General features: G+C 39.4%; 1 protein-coding gene across 1 annotated transcript in view; it reads left to right on the top strand.

Moving 5' to 3' along the window:
• The first annotated feature begins 7,638 nt into the window (after positions 1-7,638).
• Positions 7,639-16,628, top strand: part of LOC148065728 (beta-2 adrenergic receptor-like) — a 10,433-nt gene continuing 1,443 nt past the window's right edge. Inside the window, exons 1-4 of the mRNA XM_087807399.1 lie at positions 7,639-7,832; positions 12,063-12,171; positions 12,236-12,527; positions 15,146-16,628. The exon at positions 15,146-16,628 is cut by the window's right edge and continues 1,443 nt beyond it. Coding sequence (XP_087663525.1) covers positions 12,066-12,171; positions 12,236-12,527; positions 15,146-16,109 — 1,362 coding nt within the window. The 5' untranslated portion in view covers positions 7,639-7,832; positions 12,063-12,065 and the 3' untranslated portion in view covers positions 16,110-16,628. The remainder of the gene's footprint in view (positions 7,833-12,062; positions 12,172-12,235; positions 12,528-15,145) is intronic.

Here is a 16,628-nt window from a genome sequence, read left to right on the forward strand (position 1 = left end):
AATCCTCCACAGATAGTATGTCTCAAACATACTTCTCTTAGTATACTAGAAGTTAGTATGCATCAGGATAGTGTACGTACTAACTAGTAACTAATCCTCTACAGATAGCATGTCTCAAACATACTTCTCTTAGTATACTAGAAGTAAGTATGCATCAGGATAGTGTACGTACTAACTATTAACTAATCCTCCACAGATAGTATGTCTCAAACATACTTCTCTTAGTATACTAGAAGTTAGTATCATCAGGATAGTGTACGTACTAACTAGTAACTAATTCTCCACAGATAGCATGTCTCAAACATACTTCTCTTAGTATACTAGAAGTTAGTATCATCAGGATAGTGTACGTACTAACTAGTAACTAATCCTCTACAGATAGCATGTCTCAAACATACTTCTCTTAGTATACTAGAAGTTAGTATGCATCAGGATAGTGTACGTACTAACTAGTAACTAATCCTCCACAGATAGTATGTCTCAAACATACTTCTCTTAGTATACTAGAAGTAAGTATGCATCAGGATAGTGTACGTACTAACTAGTAACTAATCCTCCACAGATAGTATGTCTCAAACATACTTCTCTTAGTATACTAGAAGTAAGTATGCATCAGGATAGTGTACGTACTAACTAGTAACTAATCCTCCACAGATAGTATGTCTCAAACATACTTCTCTTAGTATACTAGAAGTAAGTATGCATCAGGATAGTGTACGTACTAACTATTAACTAACCCTCCACAGATAGTATGTCTCAAACATACTTCTCTTAGTATACTAGAAGTTAGTATCATCAGGCTAGTGTACGTACTAACTAGTAACTAATTCTCCACAGATAGCATGTCTCAAACATACTTCTCTTAGTATACTAGAAGTTAGTATGCATCAGGATAGTGTACGTACTAACTAGTAACTAATCCTCCACAGATAGTATGTCTCAAACATACTTCTCTTAGTATACTAGAAGTAAGTATGCATCAGGATAGTGTACGTACTAACTAGTAACTAATTCTCTACAGATAGTATGTCTCAAACATACTTCTCTTAGTATACTAGAAGTAAGTATGCATCAGGATAGTGTACGTACTAACTAGTAACTAATTCTCCACAGATAGTATGTCTCAAACATACTTCTCTTAGTATACTAGAAGTTAGTATCATCAGGATAGTGTACGTACTAACTAGTAACTAATTCTCCACAGATAGCATGTCTCAAACATACTTCTCTTAGTATACTAGAAGTTAGTATCATCAGGATAGTGTACGTACTAACTAGTAACTAATCCTCTACAGATAGCATGTCTCAAACATACTTCTCTTAGTATACTAGAAGTTAGTATGCATCAGGATAGTGTACGTACTAACTAGTAACTAATCCTCCACAGATAGTATGTCTCAAACATACTTCTCTTAGTATACTAGAAGTAAGTATGCATCAGGATAGTGTACGTACTAACTAGTAACTAATTCTCTACAGATAGTATGTCTCAAACATACTTCTCTTAGTATACTAGAAGTAAGTATGCATCAGGATAGTGTACGTACTAACTAGTAACTAATTCTCCACAGATAGTATGTCTCAAACATACTTCTCTTAGTATACTAGAAGTTAGTATCATCAGGATAGTGTATGTACTAACTAGTAACTAATCCTCCACAGATAGTATGTCTCAAACATACTTCTCTTAGTATACTAGAAGTTAGTATCATCAGGATAGTGTACATACTAACTAGTAACTAATTCTCCACAGATAGTATGTCTCAAACATACTTCTCTTAGTATACTAGAAGTTAGTATGCATCAGGATAGTGTACATACTAACTAGTAACTAATCCTCCACAGATAGTATGTCTCAAACATACTTCTCTTAGTATACTAGAAGTTAGTATGTATCAGGATAGTGTACATACTAACTAGTAACTAATCCTCCACAGATAGTATGTCTCAAATCAAACTCTGCTGCTACACACTAACAGGAAATGACGTGATAGCTTCTTCTTCTACTACTATTTAAGGATGGTTGTAACCAGCTGTAGGAACACTAGCGACACCTGCTGGCAGCACGTTTGTCAAGTTTGGAAAAAAGAAATAAAGAAAAAAATCGAGCGAAGACGTGTCTTCCTTCTACTGCTGCTGAAAATGCACCCGTAAGTATATTACATTATATATATATATATATATATATATATATAAGGTGAGGTTGTAACTTCCATTTACAACCTCACTAAGATGGAGCTGTTTAGTGTAGAAAGTGTTCATCGATTCATATTCAGTTTTTCGGGCGTTTTTGTGACAATCTAGTGTGCATGGTGCACTAAATTTTGCATACTAAGAATTGAGACGCACTTACGCACTAAAAATACTAACTTTGAGTATGCAAGTATGCGATTTGAGACACAGCACAGACTTTTATTTTGAGTCATTCCTGTCACGTTTCCATGGTAACCATGAAAGGTGGCGTCAGGTGGAGAAGACGCTGACAGTGAAGGGGGGATGAAAACAGAGAGAGGTGGACGAGAGGTGGACGAGCGGCGGCGGCGAAGGACAGGACGATGACGGACGGAGACGCCGCCGTGATCCAATAAGCGTCCGGAGCGACGAGCTGAGCCGAGGCGCTGACAGGTGAAATGAATGTTTACTCTCCACCTTCATCGCTCACGGAGGAAGAAACACTCTTGAGTCGCTGCTCGTCTCAGTTCAGATGAAAGTGTGAGTCTAGACTCGATCACGTGACCTCAGGGGCCACAGTGGACACACCGAGGGGCCGTCAAGTCAAGAAGGAAGGAGCGATAAACGGTAATAAGGTCGTTATTATCTTGTTTGTATTCTATATTTTGTATTTTATGTAATGTTTTGTTGTATCTGATGTAAAAGCACTTTTAAAATATGTCACTTAAATATCTTTATATACAATAAATACTTAAGAAAAAAGGAGGACAAGAAGAAGAACTCGTTGGAATGAAGCTGGACTCACTGGTGACAGTTGCTGAGAGGAGATCATTGAACAAACTACTGTCCATCATGATGATGACATCATCCTCTCAACACTGTCATCAGTGAGCAGAGAAGCAGATGAAGCACGAATGCTCCTTCCCATGATGCAACACTAATAGACTCAGGGACTCATTCATTCCTCGGGCTTTTAAATTGTACAATTCTGAGTTCGGGGGCAGGAGTGGAGTGAAAGTATCTGGATGTTCTGTTCTATGTTAGTCTTTGTATCCTTTGTCTTTGTTGTTTTTCTTTGATCTGTGATCTTTATCTTTAGACTTAGATTGTATCATCTTGTTCTTTTTCTTTATTTTCTTCTTCTTATTTTATTTATTTTGATTTATTTTTTATTTTTTATAAAAAATTGCTGTATGTATTGGCTATTGGAAAAATACAATTTCCCGAAGGAGACCTCCTGAGGGATCAATAAAGTTTTACCTTACCTTACCTTACCTTAATAGAGTTGAACTAGTTAGGACTAGTTAATTTTGACCTCAGGTCGTTTAAGTACTTTTATGTCTCGTAGACGCAGGTTTCTTTGCTTGGAAGTGAAGTCAGGAAGTATAGTAGCAAACAGTTGAGTCGTACATAAACATGAGAACGAGTCGACTCCTCATACATGTACTTTATGAGTCAAAAGAAGTTTTTTTTAATAAATTGAAAATTTAACGCAATAGTTGCTAGCTTAGCTAATAACCAATGTTAACTAATTTCCTACATATTTAATAAAATACTAGTACACTGATACATTTATTTGTATTTTAAGACCTAATCTATGTTAGGTATGACCCTGACAATTGTCATGTAGTGAATGTTCTTCAAGATGTTCCTCATCAGGACCATGTTTTAAACGTATTACTTTATAAAGTTGCTCTGAAATCTGGACGAACGAGAGGTTACGAGAGTCCATGATGACGTAATAATGGCTTCAGTCCTCCTCCAGCTGTAATCACACTTTGTTTATACAACAAGTCCCTTGGAGGTGGAGGCCATTGATGACGCACAGTGATAAACCTCCATGCTTGAACAATCACAGCAGAGTGGGTGTGGTTATGGTCAAAGAGATTTCATCTCCAGAAGAACAAAGTGTTTTCAGAGGGCGGAGCTTAAGATCAATTTCTAATGTCAATATTTCAATGAAAAGAGAGTTTTGTAAAAACACACACTGATGATACAATAGAGTCACACATCACAACAACACACACTGATGATACAATAGAGTCACACATCACAACAACACACATACTGATGACACAATAGAGTCACACATCACAACAACACACACACACTGATGATACAATAGAGTCACACATCACAACAACACACACACACTGATGATACAATAGAGTCACACATCACAACAACACACACTGATGATACAATAGAGTCACACATCACAACAACACACACACGCTGATGATACAATAGAGTCACACATCACAACAACACACACACACTGATGATACAATAGAGTCACACATCACAACAACACACACACACTGATGATACAATAGAGTCACACATCACAACAACACACACACTGATGATACAATAGAGTCACAAATCACAACAACACACAGACACTGATGATACAATAGAGTCACACATCACAACAACACACACACACTGATGATACAATAGAGTCACATATCACAACAACACACACATACTGATGATACAATAGAGTCGCACATCACAACAACACACACACTGATGATACAATAGAGTCACACATCACAACAACACACACACACTGATGATACAATAGAGTCACACATCACAACAACACACACACTGATAAAACAATAGAGTTACACATCACAACAACACACAGACACTGATGATACAATAGAGTCACACATCACAACAACACACACAAACACAGATACACACACATAAACACTGATGATAAGATAGAGTCACACATAACAACAACACACACACACATAAACACTGATGATACGATAGAGTCACACATAACAACAACACACACACACAGATACACACACATAAACACTGATGATACGATAGAGTCACACATTACAAAACACACACACACACAGATACACACACATAAACACTGATGATACGATAGAGTCACACATTACAAAACACACACACACACAGATACACACACATAAACACTGATGATACGATAGAGTCACACATTACAAAACACACACACACACAGATACACACACATAAACACTGATGATACGATAGAGTCACACATAACAACAACAAACACACACACAGATACAAACTTTAGTTACACATAAATGAAGGAAAGACTTGCTTTTACACACATAATAACAACAAAATAGTATTTCTTTAAATGAAAGTGTGCGTTATGTTGTTTATTTTCTACTGTGTGTATCTTGTCCTGTAATTGTTGGTTAAGAAGTTTCTTGATGAAAAAAGTGAGAAAATAAATAAACTAAAAGAGGTTCTGAAGAAGAACTGAAGAGGTTCCATCAGCATGTGATCCAGGAGACACCGTTCAGCCGCTCACTGGTCTTCAGGACAGTCAACTCTGCTGGTGAAACACGTGTTTGCGTTTATGTTGGCGTCGAAAGCGTCGAAGATATTCGAAGCATGACGACGACCCAGAAGATGTTCTGGTCCACAGGACCGGAGAGAACGCCAGGAGAGAGGAAGAAGACAGGAAGAGCAGAGGAATGTGTTTGGACAAAAAGGTCACATTTGTGAGCGACGTGATGGTCTTTCCGCTGATGTGAGGAAAGTTGGCTGCAGAACAGGGTCCAGGTCGTCCAGGTCCAGGTCCAGGTGGTCACGCTACATGAACTTTAATCGCCTTCTCTTCCCTGCAGCGCTTTATGTTCCACACGTTCAAACACAAGGTTGGAATCCAACTGTGATTCTTGAGGAGCTGAAGGAGTAAAGTTCAAACTCACGGTGATCACAAGACCATGACGTGAACCCCTCTCCGCTCGCGCCCCTCGACTCGTGAAGTCCAGATTGTGTCCCGGAGTACAGTGGAGTATTGACCCGATGAATGAAGCCTCTGTGAGTCAGCAGACCACGTGATTCTGTCCACTTCTGTTCACGATGATCTTAAATACTTAATACTGGAGCAGACGTGATCGTTTATGATCCACTATTACTGTCTGAAGAACGCTAGCTTTAGTGACTGAATAAACTTGTAAACATGTGTAAAACACAAACTAATTTTCTTACAGACTTTTTCATGTATTTGTCTTATTTCTATGTCATGTTATTTTATCTTTACTTTTTCATCTGAAGGTTCTGTGATTATATTAAACTGCAATGAAAGCTTGTCGACCTCTGAGTTCAAGTACATTTTTCAAGGTCTCAACATGTTTGTTATTGTTATTAAAAGTAATTATGAGGAAATATTAAATAAGTGCAACGCAACTTAAAGAAAAGTCAAATATTTTGACAAAAAAAAACTGCCTATTTACACTCAGACTTGTGAATAAACACTGATACACTGATTTACGCAATATTTTCTGTCACGATACTGTATTTATATTCAACAAAACTGTATCGATTTTGTAAGTTTTTGCGTTTAAATTGTATCATAGTTAATGATGATGTTAATGGTTTAAATTTGAGTGAATTGCCTATAAAAAAAAAAGGTATAATTCACGTGCAAATATTCCACTGATTAAATGGTTATTTGAGTGTAAGATTGTGATCAGTATTGTATTAGCAACAAGCCAACAAGCTAACATGCTATCATGCTAACATGCTAATGCTATAAATCATCCACAGAAATAAACTGTTTACAATTTATCTACAGAGGCTGCTGGAGGCGGCAGTCTTTGGTTCAGACGCTGCCCCCGCGACCCTAGATAAGTGAGAGATAAAGTATGCATGAAAACACAACCTTGAACTTTGAACTCAAGATAACCACCGTGAAAGATTGAGAAAAACAAAAAAATACATGTTTTATCTGCTCTACAGATCATGAATATTATTTAATTTAACATGTTTTAATTGAATGTGTTTATTAATTATTTAATTGTGTACGTCCCTTTAACTTAAGGTCTGTTTTTTTTGTATTGTATTAAATAGATTAAATTCTATTTAATTTATGTTTATTTCATTCATTTTTATTCTAAACTAACACTAGCACAAACAAAATACTTTAAATAAACTGGCAGTAAACTGATGAAGGAGCAGGAATTTAAATCATGTTTCCATGAATCTTTTAGACAAAAAGTTACATTTATATCTGACGTTAAATATTAAATGTACAACTTTAAATATCATCTTAAAGAGTAAGGATTAGAAGAGACACGATAATGACGTACGATATCATGACGTTCTGTTCTATGTTAGTCTTTGTATCCTTTGTTATTTTTCTCTGATCTGTTCTTTATCTTTATCTTTACACTTAGATTGTATCATCTTGTTCTTCCTCTTTGTTTCTCTTTGTTCTTGTTTGATTCTTTTTTATGAAAAATGGCTGTATTTTCTGTGGATAATTGGAGAAAAAAATCAATAAAGTTCTACCTAAACCTAACCTATAAAACTGGGTGAATAAGAAGTACTTTGGCGCAGAAACATCTCCACGAATCTCGCTAAACAAACATTAAAGACGTCAGAGCTGTCGCTCACCTGATTGGCTACTGTCCCGCGATGACGTCACAGGGCAGGCTCTTAAAACACGGGGTGACGCCGCGCGAGCCGCAGTATTATTGGGAGAGAAGTGAAGGAGAGAGAAGGAGAGAGAGAAGGAGAGAGAGAAGGAGAGAGAGAAGGACAAGATCTGAGGAACAGAACCCGGAGGAAGTAAAGAATGAAACTTTTCACTGAGGACTTCTTGGTGAGCGCAGAAGAAGAAAGTTGGGGTAAGAAAATAAGAAAATAAGAAAATATGAAAATAAGAAAATAAGAAAATAAGAAAATAAGAAAATAAGAAAATAAGAAAATATGAAAATAAGAAAATAAACCTTATAATAATTATAGAAGCTTTATTTTTTAATCGTTTTATTTTCATTCCAAACACTTGTAGACATGTGATCTACCTTATAAGTATTTATCTAGTTCGTCGCCTAAAATAAGATGTAAATAAAGATCCAGTTACTTTTTCTCGAGAGTGTAAATAAAGCGAGGAGGGCAAAGGTCAACGAACCTCACGAGCGCCGGTTTATGGAATTATTGATCACGTGATCGTAGCGAGGTCGCGTGCCTGGCGTCATTATTCCAAAAACTGTGTTATCTTTTATGTCATATTTAATATATGGAGCTTGTCCCAGCTCCACAGGGCAAGAGGCAGGGGTTGTCACGAACACTTTCTTTGGACACTCGATAACACAGACTGAAAAATACCCCTAAATTTAAAATAAATATTTGGATTAACAAGAAAAAATGAAAAAACAACAACTATAATGTTGTAAACATTTATAAATAACCACCTCGTCAGATATTGATATTTATATTATTATTTATATTTATTTACAGTTAATAACAGCGAAAAGGAAAGTGAAAATATAATAACAATAATAATTGATCGTACGCAGATACAACATTATGTATCAATACTTTTATGACTTCAATACTTTTATTGCTACATTTATTTATTTTTTTGTGCTGGTATTAAAGAAAAAATGAAATGCAATGAATGAAATAAAAAGAGTTCATCAATTATTAATAAAATAAGAGACTTTACTTAAAGTAAAAGTATAATGATGTTCTGTTCTATGTTAGTCTTTGTATCCTTTGTCTTAGTTATTTTTCTTTGATTATGTTCTTTATCTTTAGACTTTGATCATATCATCTTGTTCTTTCTCTTTATTTCTCTTTGTTCTTGTTCTTATTTTATTTCGATTATTTTTTATGAAAAATTGCTGTATTTGCTGTGGATATTTTGGAAAAAAAACAATTTAATCAATAAAGTTCTACCTAAACCTACCTACTTTGAAATGAATCATGAATGAAATAAAGTACATTAAGTTTAATGAAATAATATTCATTATCCAGACGCGGGTTTATTACATGTATGTAGTATGTACTGTCGAGCTTCACGCACTAAACCAAACCAGTGTTGACTCAGAAATGCAGAATCATTAAATATGAACAAGTCTCGATCAATATTTGTCGAGAATAATTAAACATCTCGATACATATTCCTCCTCAGGCCCAGTTTTTAAAGATGAAAAAGAAAATATTCCAAAGAGTTTTTATAGAATCTCGATGTAAGCAACTGTTTTTATTATTATTATTATGTTTATTATTATTATTATATATTTTCATTAAATCTCTCACAGTAAATATCTTGAAAAAGATGAACTTTGTGTCCTCGTGCCTGAGCCGGGGTCACGAGACATGAAACCACTCGAGATGTTCATCTGAGGTTAGAACTGAAGCCTGTGAAAACCTTCATTTCCGCTTTTAGTTCAAGTTATTTTATTGCACGACATACAGCAAAGTCACTCTTACCTGAAACCATCTTTAAGTTATTTATCTCTAAACCCCTGTTTGTGTTTTAATCCGCGAGAGTCACCGCCGAGACGAAGAGGGCTGAACCCCTGATGGCGGTCGAGTCACTAAGCCTGAGACTCGTCGCATTATTTATTAAATAAATAGAGGTGCTGAGTGGTTAGTCTGGCAGCAAGACGGTTGCTGGTTCAATTCCAGGCCAAGACAATCTTTCTCCCGTGTTGCGTGGGTTTACTCCGGGCACTCCAGTTTCCTCCCACAATCCAATAAGATGCAGAGGTTGATTGAGAACTTGGAGAAATGATCCATAGGTATGAGTGTGTGTGTGAATGGTTGTCTGTCTTTGTGTGTCCTGTGAGAGACTGGCATCCTGTCCAGGGTGTCCCCTGCCTCCCCGACCCCAGGATAAAGCAGTAGACAATGAATGGATTTATTAAATAAACACCATCTTCTACTAATAACTAACTTCCTGTTCGTCTTTATACACGTTTTTCTCGTGAACGCATCACGTTTCTCTCTCTGTGATTCAACCCTTTTAACACCTTTTCTTTCTCTTTTCTTTCCTCTTCACCCTCTTGTCTGAGATCACACGACCCACGAACCAAACACATCAGCACAAAACTATTCATGATTATTACAGCGTGTGCGTCCGATCAGCTGAATTCAAGAAAACGGTTGAACTCCGTGACGGTGGATTTACGAGGCAGGGATTCAAACAAACCTCTGCTTGCGGTACTTTTTTTTTTCGAATGTGGACACTAGCGTCGCCGTGGAACCACCTGTCTTCAGGTGTCGCTCCAAACACTCGAGTCCACTGACGCCTGCGATTACGTCGCGGAGGAAACGCCGTCACTCTTTTAATGTGACGGACTCACATTTCAGATCGACCGCGTCGCTCATGGCTATTTTTAAAACTCCAGTTTCCTTCGGCTCCCGCGGCACATGATCCGCTGGAGGACGGTGACGGGGTTTCCTGAGAGTCGTCGCGGCAACAACAAGGTTGTTGGTTTCAAACCCGGTCTGTGGACGAGGAAGTTCACGTGTGAAAACACAACTGTTAGCATTTGTTGGACATTTGAACTCAAATCTAGATTTCCGTGAAGTTTACGGTGGTTTTCACAAGAGCTTTAAGTGTGAATTTAAAACCACGTTAATGGTTAAAACGCAACAACATATCTTTATTAAATATCAAAGCATTAAATACATTTATAAAAAGACGTCAGAAAACACTTCTTTGAAGCAGCCGTTAAAAAAGTTGCATCGATCTTTCAAAAAAGGTTTTTAGAAAGACAGACATTTTCGGTCCAATTTTGACAAATTTAAATGACTAATGAAGATAATATTTGATTAAAAGTCGTTAGAATTCGATATATTCTGTTTATTCCATTGTTTTATTTAAAAGAAAATTGGCTCAGACAAAAATTAAAGTGTTAAACAGTTAAATTAAACAGCAAATAAAAACAGAATTTGGCCTCAGGAGGTTAAAAACCACTAGAGCTTCGTGTTTTCGACATCAGTGCTATTACGACACCTTCACTACGATACCAGTTCCTGAACGAAACCTTCTTCAAAACCAATCTTACAAGATCAAATTTGAAATAAAACGATAAAAGAAAATGACATAACACGTCGTACACGTTTTTTGTTTCATTTTATGTTTCCTCAAACGTGTTCACAGAAACACGCTTCAATACTCTTTTCTACCGAAGTATTTCAGTCGCTGCCTCCGTGTAAAACGTCACCAAAGACTTTTGATTCATTTGAGAGTTGATGATGTGTTGATGAGTCTGTCTATTTATATACAGTTTATTTCCAAGTCTAAACCAGAAGGATCTTCTCGCCTGCAGTTCATACAAAACTCTGCAGCCAGAATTCTGAGCCGCTCTAGTAGAAGAACTCACATTTCTCCTTCAAACTCTTCACTGGCTGCCAGTTTCTTTCAGGATCATTTTAAAATTCTGGTTCTTACTTTCAGATCTATTCATGGTCAGACCTTCCATCAGTGATCTGATCCAGACTTACACCCCAGCTCGGGCTCTGAGGTCTGTGGATCAGAATCTACTGATGGTTCCTGAACTTCTGGACCAGAGGTCCTTCAAGAAACATCTCAAGACACTTTTTATTTGAGCTTTTTTCCCTGATTTTCTGTGTTTTTCTCTATGTGGTCTTGATCTTTTAAAAAGTTGTAACATTTGTATGTATTTTAGCTGTGTTTTGTTTTTTGACTGGTCTGAGAAACATCTTTACAAATAATTACTTACTGAATTACAAAGCCTAAAAAGGGTAAATAAAGTTTTTTTTAGCTACATTTATAAACGTCAAAATATTTCTTACATTTACTACAAATAATTTAGAACAAAAAAAAAGGAAATACAAACTAAAAGGACTAATAAAAAAGAGGGAAACCAAGTTGAATTAAAATGAATAAATACCTAAAAATATTGGTCGACAGACGCTTGTACTGATTATTATACATTGATAGAGTCGAACACACTTTGTCCAGGTCTGGTTCAGCAACAGTGGCTCAGATAAATATGTTCCGCTCCTCTTCTGCTGGTTCAGGCTGTGGATCACCATGTGTTGAACCTACATGTCGACTAGTTAAGGTAGTTATACTAGTGTAACCTCCGTCTGTTCAGATCATGGAGCCCGTGACACGGAACGGATCTCAGCTCCTCAACTACAGCGACGTGGAGGTGCTGCTGTTGGGCGGCGCCATGGCGGTCCTGGTCCTCGCCATCGTCTTCGGTGAGTCCCCGGCGAGAGCCAGCTTTGAACCGCGGCGTCATCCCCCGACTCGCTGTCTTCCCAGGTAACGTTCTGGTGATCACGGTCATCCTGCGCGTCAAGCGCCTCCAGACCATCACCAACCTCTTCATCGCCTCGCTGGCGGTGGCCGACCTCATCATGGGCGTGGGCGTGGTGCCCTTAGGCTCCAGCTACATCCTGCTCGGACACTGGCACTTCGGGAACTTCATGTGCGAGTTCTGGACGGCGACGGACGTGCTGTGCGTCACGGCCAGCATCGAGACGCTGTGCGTGATCGCCCTGGACCGCTACCTCGCCATCACCTCGCCGCTGCGCTACCCGAGCCTCCTGACCAGGTCTGACATCCGAGTGTTTACGCCGACGCCACGTTCTGCGCGAGCTGAGACAGACACTCGCGCCTCTGTCGCTGTTTTTTTAATAAGGACCTCTTATGCCGGAGCGTCTCTGTTTACGACGCCATGAAAGAGTCTTTTGACAATCGCTCCTTCCATCCATTAAGGTGTTCCAACGACAACACCGCCGCGTGTTTATGCTCTTCGTGTTTTGGACGTCGTCGCTGCGTCCACTTAAGGGTGAGAACAGTTTAGCCCGTCAGCGGTGACGGGAAAATGAGTCGGAAAAAATGATTTTCTTTTCAAGACGAGTCTGGAGCAATTTGTCTTTGGGAAATGATGGTAGAAGTGGAGCCTGAAGCTGAAACGGTGTCAAAACGAGGATCGTAGTCGTTCAAATGACCTCATCTGGCGAAGATTGAAAGAAGTCAATCCATCATTTTCTTACACTTGCTCGAGGACTCTTGCAACTCTGCAGTACTTAGGACTAATGTTGGATTGTTTTCAGAGTAATCTGTTCTTTTTACTGACAAAAATGTTAATTTTAATGTAGCTGAAGCTCAGTCGTCTTCATCTTCGTCCAAAAACACTTAAAAACACTTCCATACTTCTCGTCTAACGTCCATCTTGGATTGAATCCAACATAAGAAACAACTTAAGGTTTAAAGAAGAAGAATATAAAGAGGAAGAACAAGATGATACAATCTAAGTCTAAAGATAAAGATAAAGAACATAGGTCAAAGAAAAACAACAAAGACAAAGGATACAAAGACTAACATAGAACATCCAGATACTTTCACTCCACTCCTGCCCCCGAACTCAGAATTGTACAATTGAATAGCCCGAGGAATGAATGAGTCCCTGAGTCTATTTGTCTTGCACCTGGGTAGGAGCATTCGTGCACTCATTCTGCTTCTCTGCTCACTGATGACAGTGTTCAGAGGATGACTGTCATCATCATGATGGACAGTAGTTTGTTCAATGATCTCCTCTCAGCAACAGCAACTTAAGTCTGTATTTACTGCCTGACAATCTTTCCTCAATGAAACATGTAGCAAGTGTAACCTGAGATCTTACACTAAAACCCCTAAATATAGACGTATTTAAATGCAAGAGGGACGTTACAGACGAGCAGTACGGAGGTATTTGGAGGTTTTTAAGTGTCTTTTTTGGACGTAGATGAAGACAAAGGCGAGTTAGCAACGGTAGCTACGTTAGTATAAACATACAAGTTTGTCGAAGACTGTAAAAACACAGTAGAAATTAGTGAAACTTGATTTGAACGATCACTTTAAGAGAACACGATGTAAGTGGTACAACAGGGGGGAACACCTTAGCCGGTTAACCCCTTCATCGCCTACCTCAGTTGTGTAACTGCTCCAGAAACTTTCCACTTGGGCGTGACTTGATTCTTCAATTATTCTAACTGTCATCAAACACATTCATTTTCACAACACAGTTCCAGGCCTACTCGACTGTACTTGGAGTCAATAGTGTACTTGCCTGACACTAAGAGGTCTGGACCTCGTCCAGGGACAATAGAACAACTTTTGAGAACAACATACCGTAGTCCTACCGTAGTGTTTTTAATGGTTTCTTGTGTTGGGATGTCAATCTCCGACCAATCATGAGTTTGGTAGTCGTCACCTTTTTTATTACCGACCGGACTCGCCTGTAAACACAGCGAAGCAGGTACTAAAAATAGGAACCGCTTCGACGTAAGCAACACAATTCCGGTAGAGTCGTGTCGAGTAGGGCTAGTGGAAAATGTTTCTTACCACTGTCATCTATTATGGGCTGGTCAGGATCGGACTTTAATAGTGATGTGGTCCTTAGTCCAACTGTACTAAGAAATCTTGATCCAGGTTCTTTAGTAACTCAGTTAAGATCGGACTGCTCGTTCACCTACATTAGCTTTTGCAGTAATCACTGAACATTTGTGGTTGTAATGATGAATAAAAAGAAGCAGTACAATTATATCTACAATTGAATAAAAATAGACAAAAACACAATCAACCAGAGTCCACAATCTCATGAACAATATCCAAAAACGTCGACCAAATCGGAGAATAAACAACGAACAAAATTGGTATATAAGGGAATAATAAAAAGAACAGTAAGTACAGAGGTCAAGAAACTCGTTCAAAAAAATCAAATAATAACTTACCATAGAAAGATACGCAGCCAACTTTTCCAGCACATTCTTTTATCGCTGCTCTGGAAGGAGGTGCTCAATACACTGCAGACGATTTCTTGATCAGCTCCAACTGTGAGTCCATTTCATGGGGAGACAAAGGGCAGAAAACAGGAAGTGACCAGACAAAATAAAAGCAAAATAAAAGAAGCACATAAGAAGCACTCTCAACTCCACAGGAGGTACAGAAGACAAGCTCATCACATTGTATTTAGCAAGTCTAGCAAGCTTCGTTGTTCTGGCCGATTGTTTTGGTCATAAAGACGACACCTAAGACGATACAAGTCCATTCCCTCATCACTGCGTGAAGGACAGAAGTTGGACTTAGAGTCTTCGTATTAACTCCAAACTTCCGTACACATGTTGTAAACTCTGATTCTAATCTAGCAACAAGAATCATCTGGTGTTCTGGTTTGTGTCTCGCCAGGGGCCGGGCCTTCGCTGTGATCCTCGGGGTCTGGCTTGTGGCCTCCCTCATCTCCTTCCTGCCCGTCCACCTGAAGCTGTGGGTGTCCAACGAGGAAGCGGCTCGTCAGTGTCTGGAGAACGAGCGCTGCTGCGAGTTCACCACGAACACCGCGTACGCCGTCACGTCCTCCATCGTGTCCTTCTACCTGCCGCTGGTGGTGATGATCTTCCTCTACAGCAGGGTCTTCCAGGAGGCCCAGAAGCAGCTGGAGAAGATCCGAGGGAGGGAGCGACACATTTATAACTTGAAGTGCAACGCACAGCTGCCTTACCCCGAGGACAGCCCCGCCTTGAACAGCTTTAGGACGGGGGATGAGGACGGGGCGAGCATGCAGAGACCGGCCGACTCAGAGACCACCAAAGAGGAGAGAGGAGTCAAACATTCTGCGACCAAGCGTCTGAGGTTCTGCCTGAAGGAGCAAAAGGCTGTTAAAACCTTGGGGATCATCATGGGGACGTTCACTCTGTGTTGGCTTCCCTTCTTCATCATCAACATCATTATGACGTTCCTCGACCTGGGCGACGTCCACATCCTCTTCAGAGTCCTCAACTGGGTGGGATACTCCAACTCGGCCTTCAACCCGCTCATCTACTGCCGCAGCCGAGACTTCCGACGCGCCTTCCAGGAGATCCTGTGCCTCCGGAGGCGAGGGAGAAGGGGCTGCCTGGGGTGCGGCGAGAGAGACCCTTACGCCTTCAAACCTCCCTGCAGGACCAACGGGAACTCGGACCCAAACGGCGTGAGGCCGGTCGATGCTAAAGCCAGGTGGAGGAGCAACCTGGAGAGCTCCCTCCAAGACAGTTCGCTCTCTTTGGCTCCTCCCATTTCCTGCTCCGGAAGGTTTTTGGAAGTGTCTCTGGGCTCGTTGAAGAACATCCACAGTGACGACTCTGTCAGCGGGAGCGTCGCCTCGATCTCCTGACCAATCCAAGAGTCTTTTGTATCACTGACGGTGGCTTGTCCGCGACACTGGATTCACTTCAGCTGATGTTTACATTTGAGGTTTGGAATATGGCAGCGACTTGTGCTTCAACAGGGTCTTCGTCAACTCCAGTTTACAGTTGTTGTTTTTTACTATTCAAGTCCAGGCAGTCGTCTAAAGACGTTTCTCAAGTCTTTTCTTTTCAGAGGTACTGACTATGAAGTTTGAGTTCGAAAGAATATTCCCACGATTTAAACCCGGAATATTCCAACTCCATAAATATACCTCAGTAGTAATGTAAGAGTAATATTTCACCCAGAATTCAAATGTCATTCATTGTCTACTCACCCTCATGTCGACTGAAAGTGTTTCTTTTCAGAATAAACTTTGGATTTTTGGAGTTAAAGCAAGAAACGTACAGTATGTCCCTAAAGGTGTCGCGAACAGTGCCCACTTTTCTTCTTCCAAAAAGACTTAAAAATGTGCAAATACTGCTCATCTGTATCGTCCTTCTCGTTA

This window comes from Callionymus lyra, chromosome 14 (genome assembly GCF_982586985.1).
Source record: "Callionymus lyra chromosome 14, fCalLyr1.hap1.1, whole genome shotgun sequence".
In the NCBI taxonomy this organism is placed as follows: domain Eukaryota; kingdom Metazoa; phylum Chordata; class Actinopteri; order Syngnathiformes; family Callionymidae; genus Callionymus; species Callionymus lyra.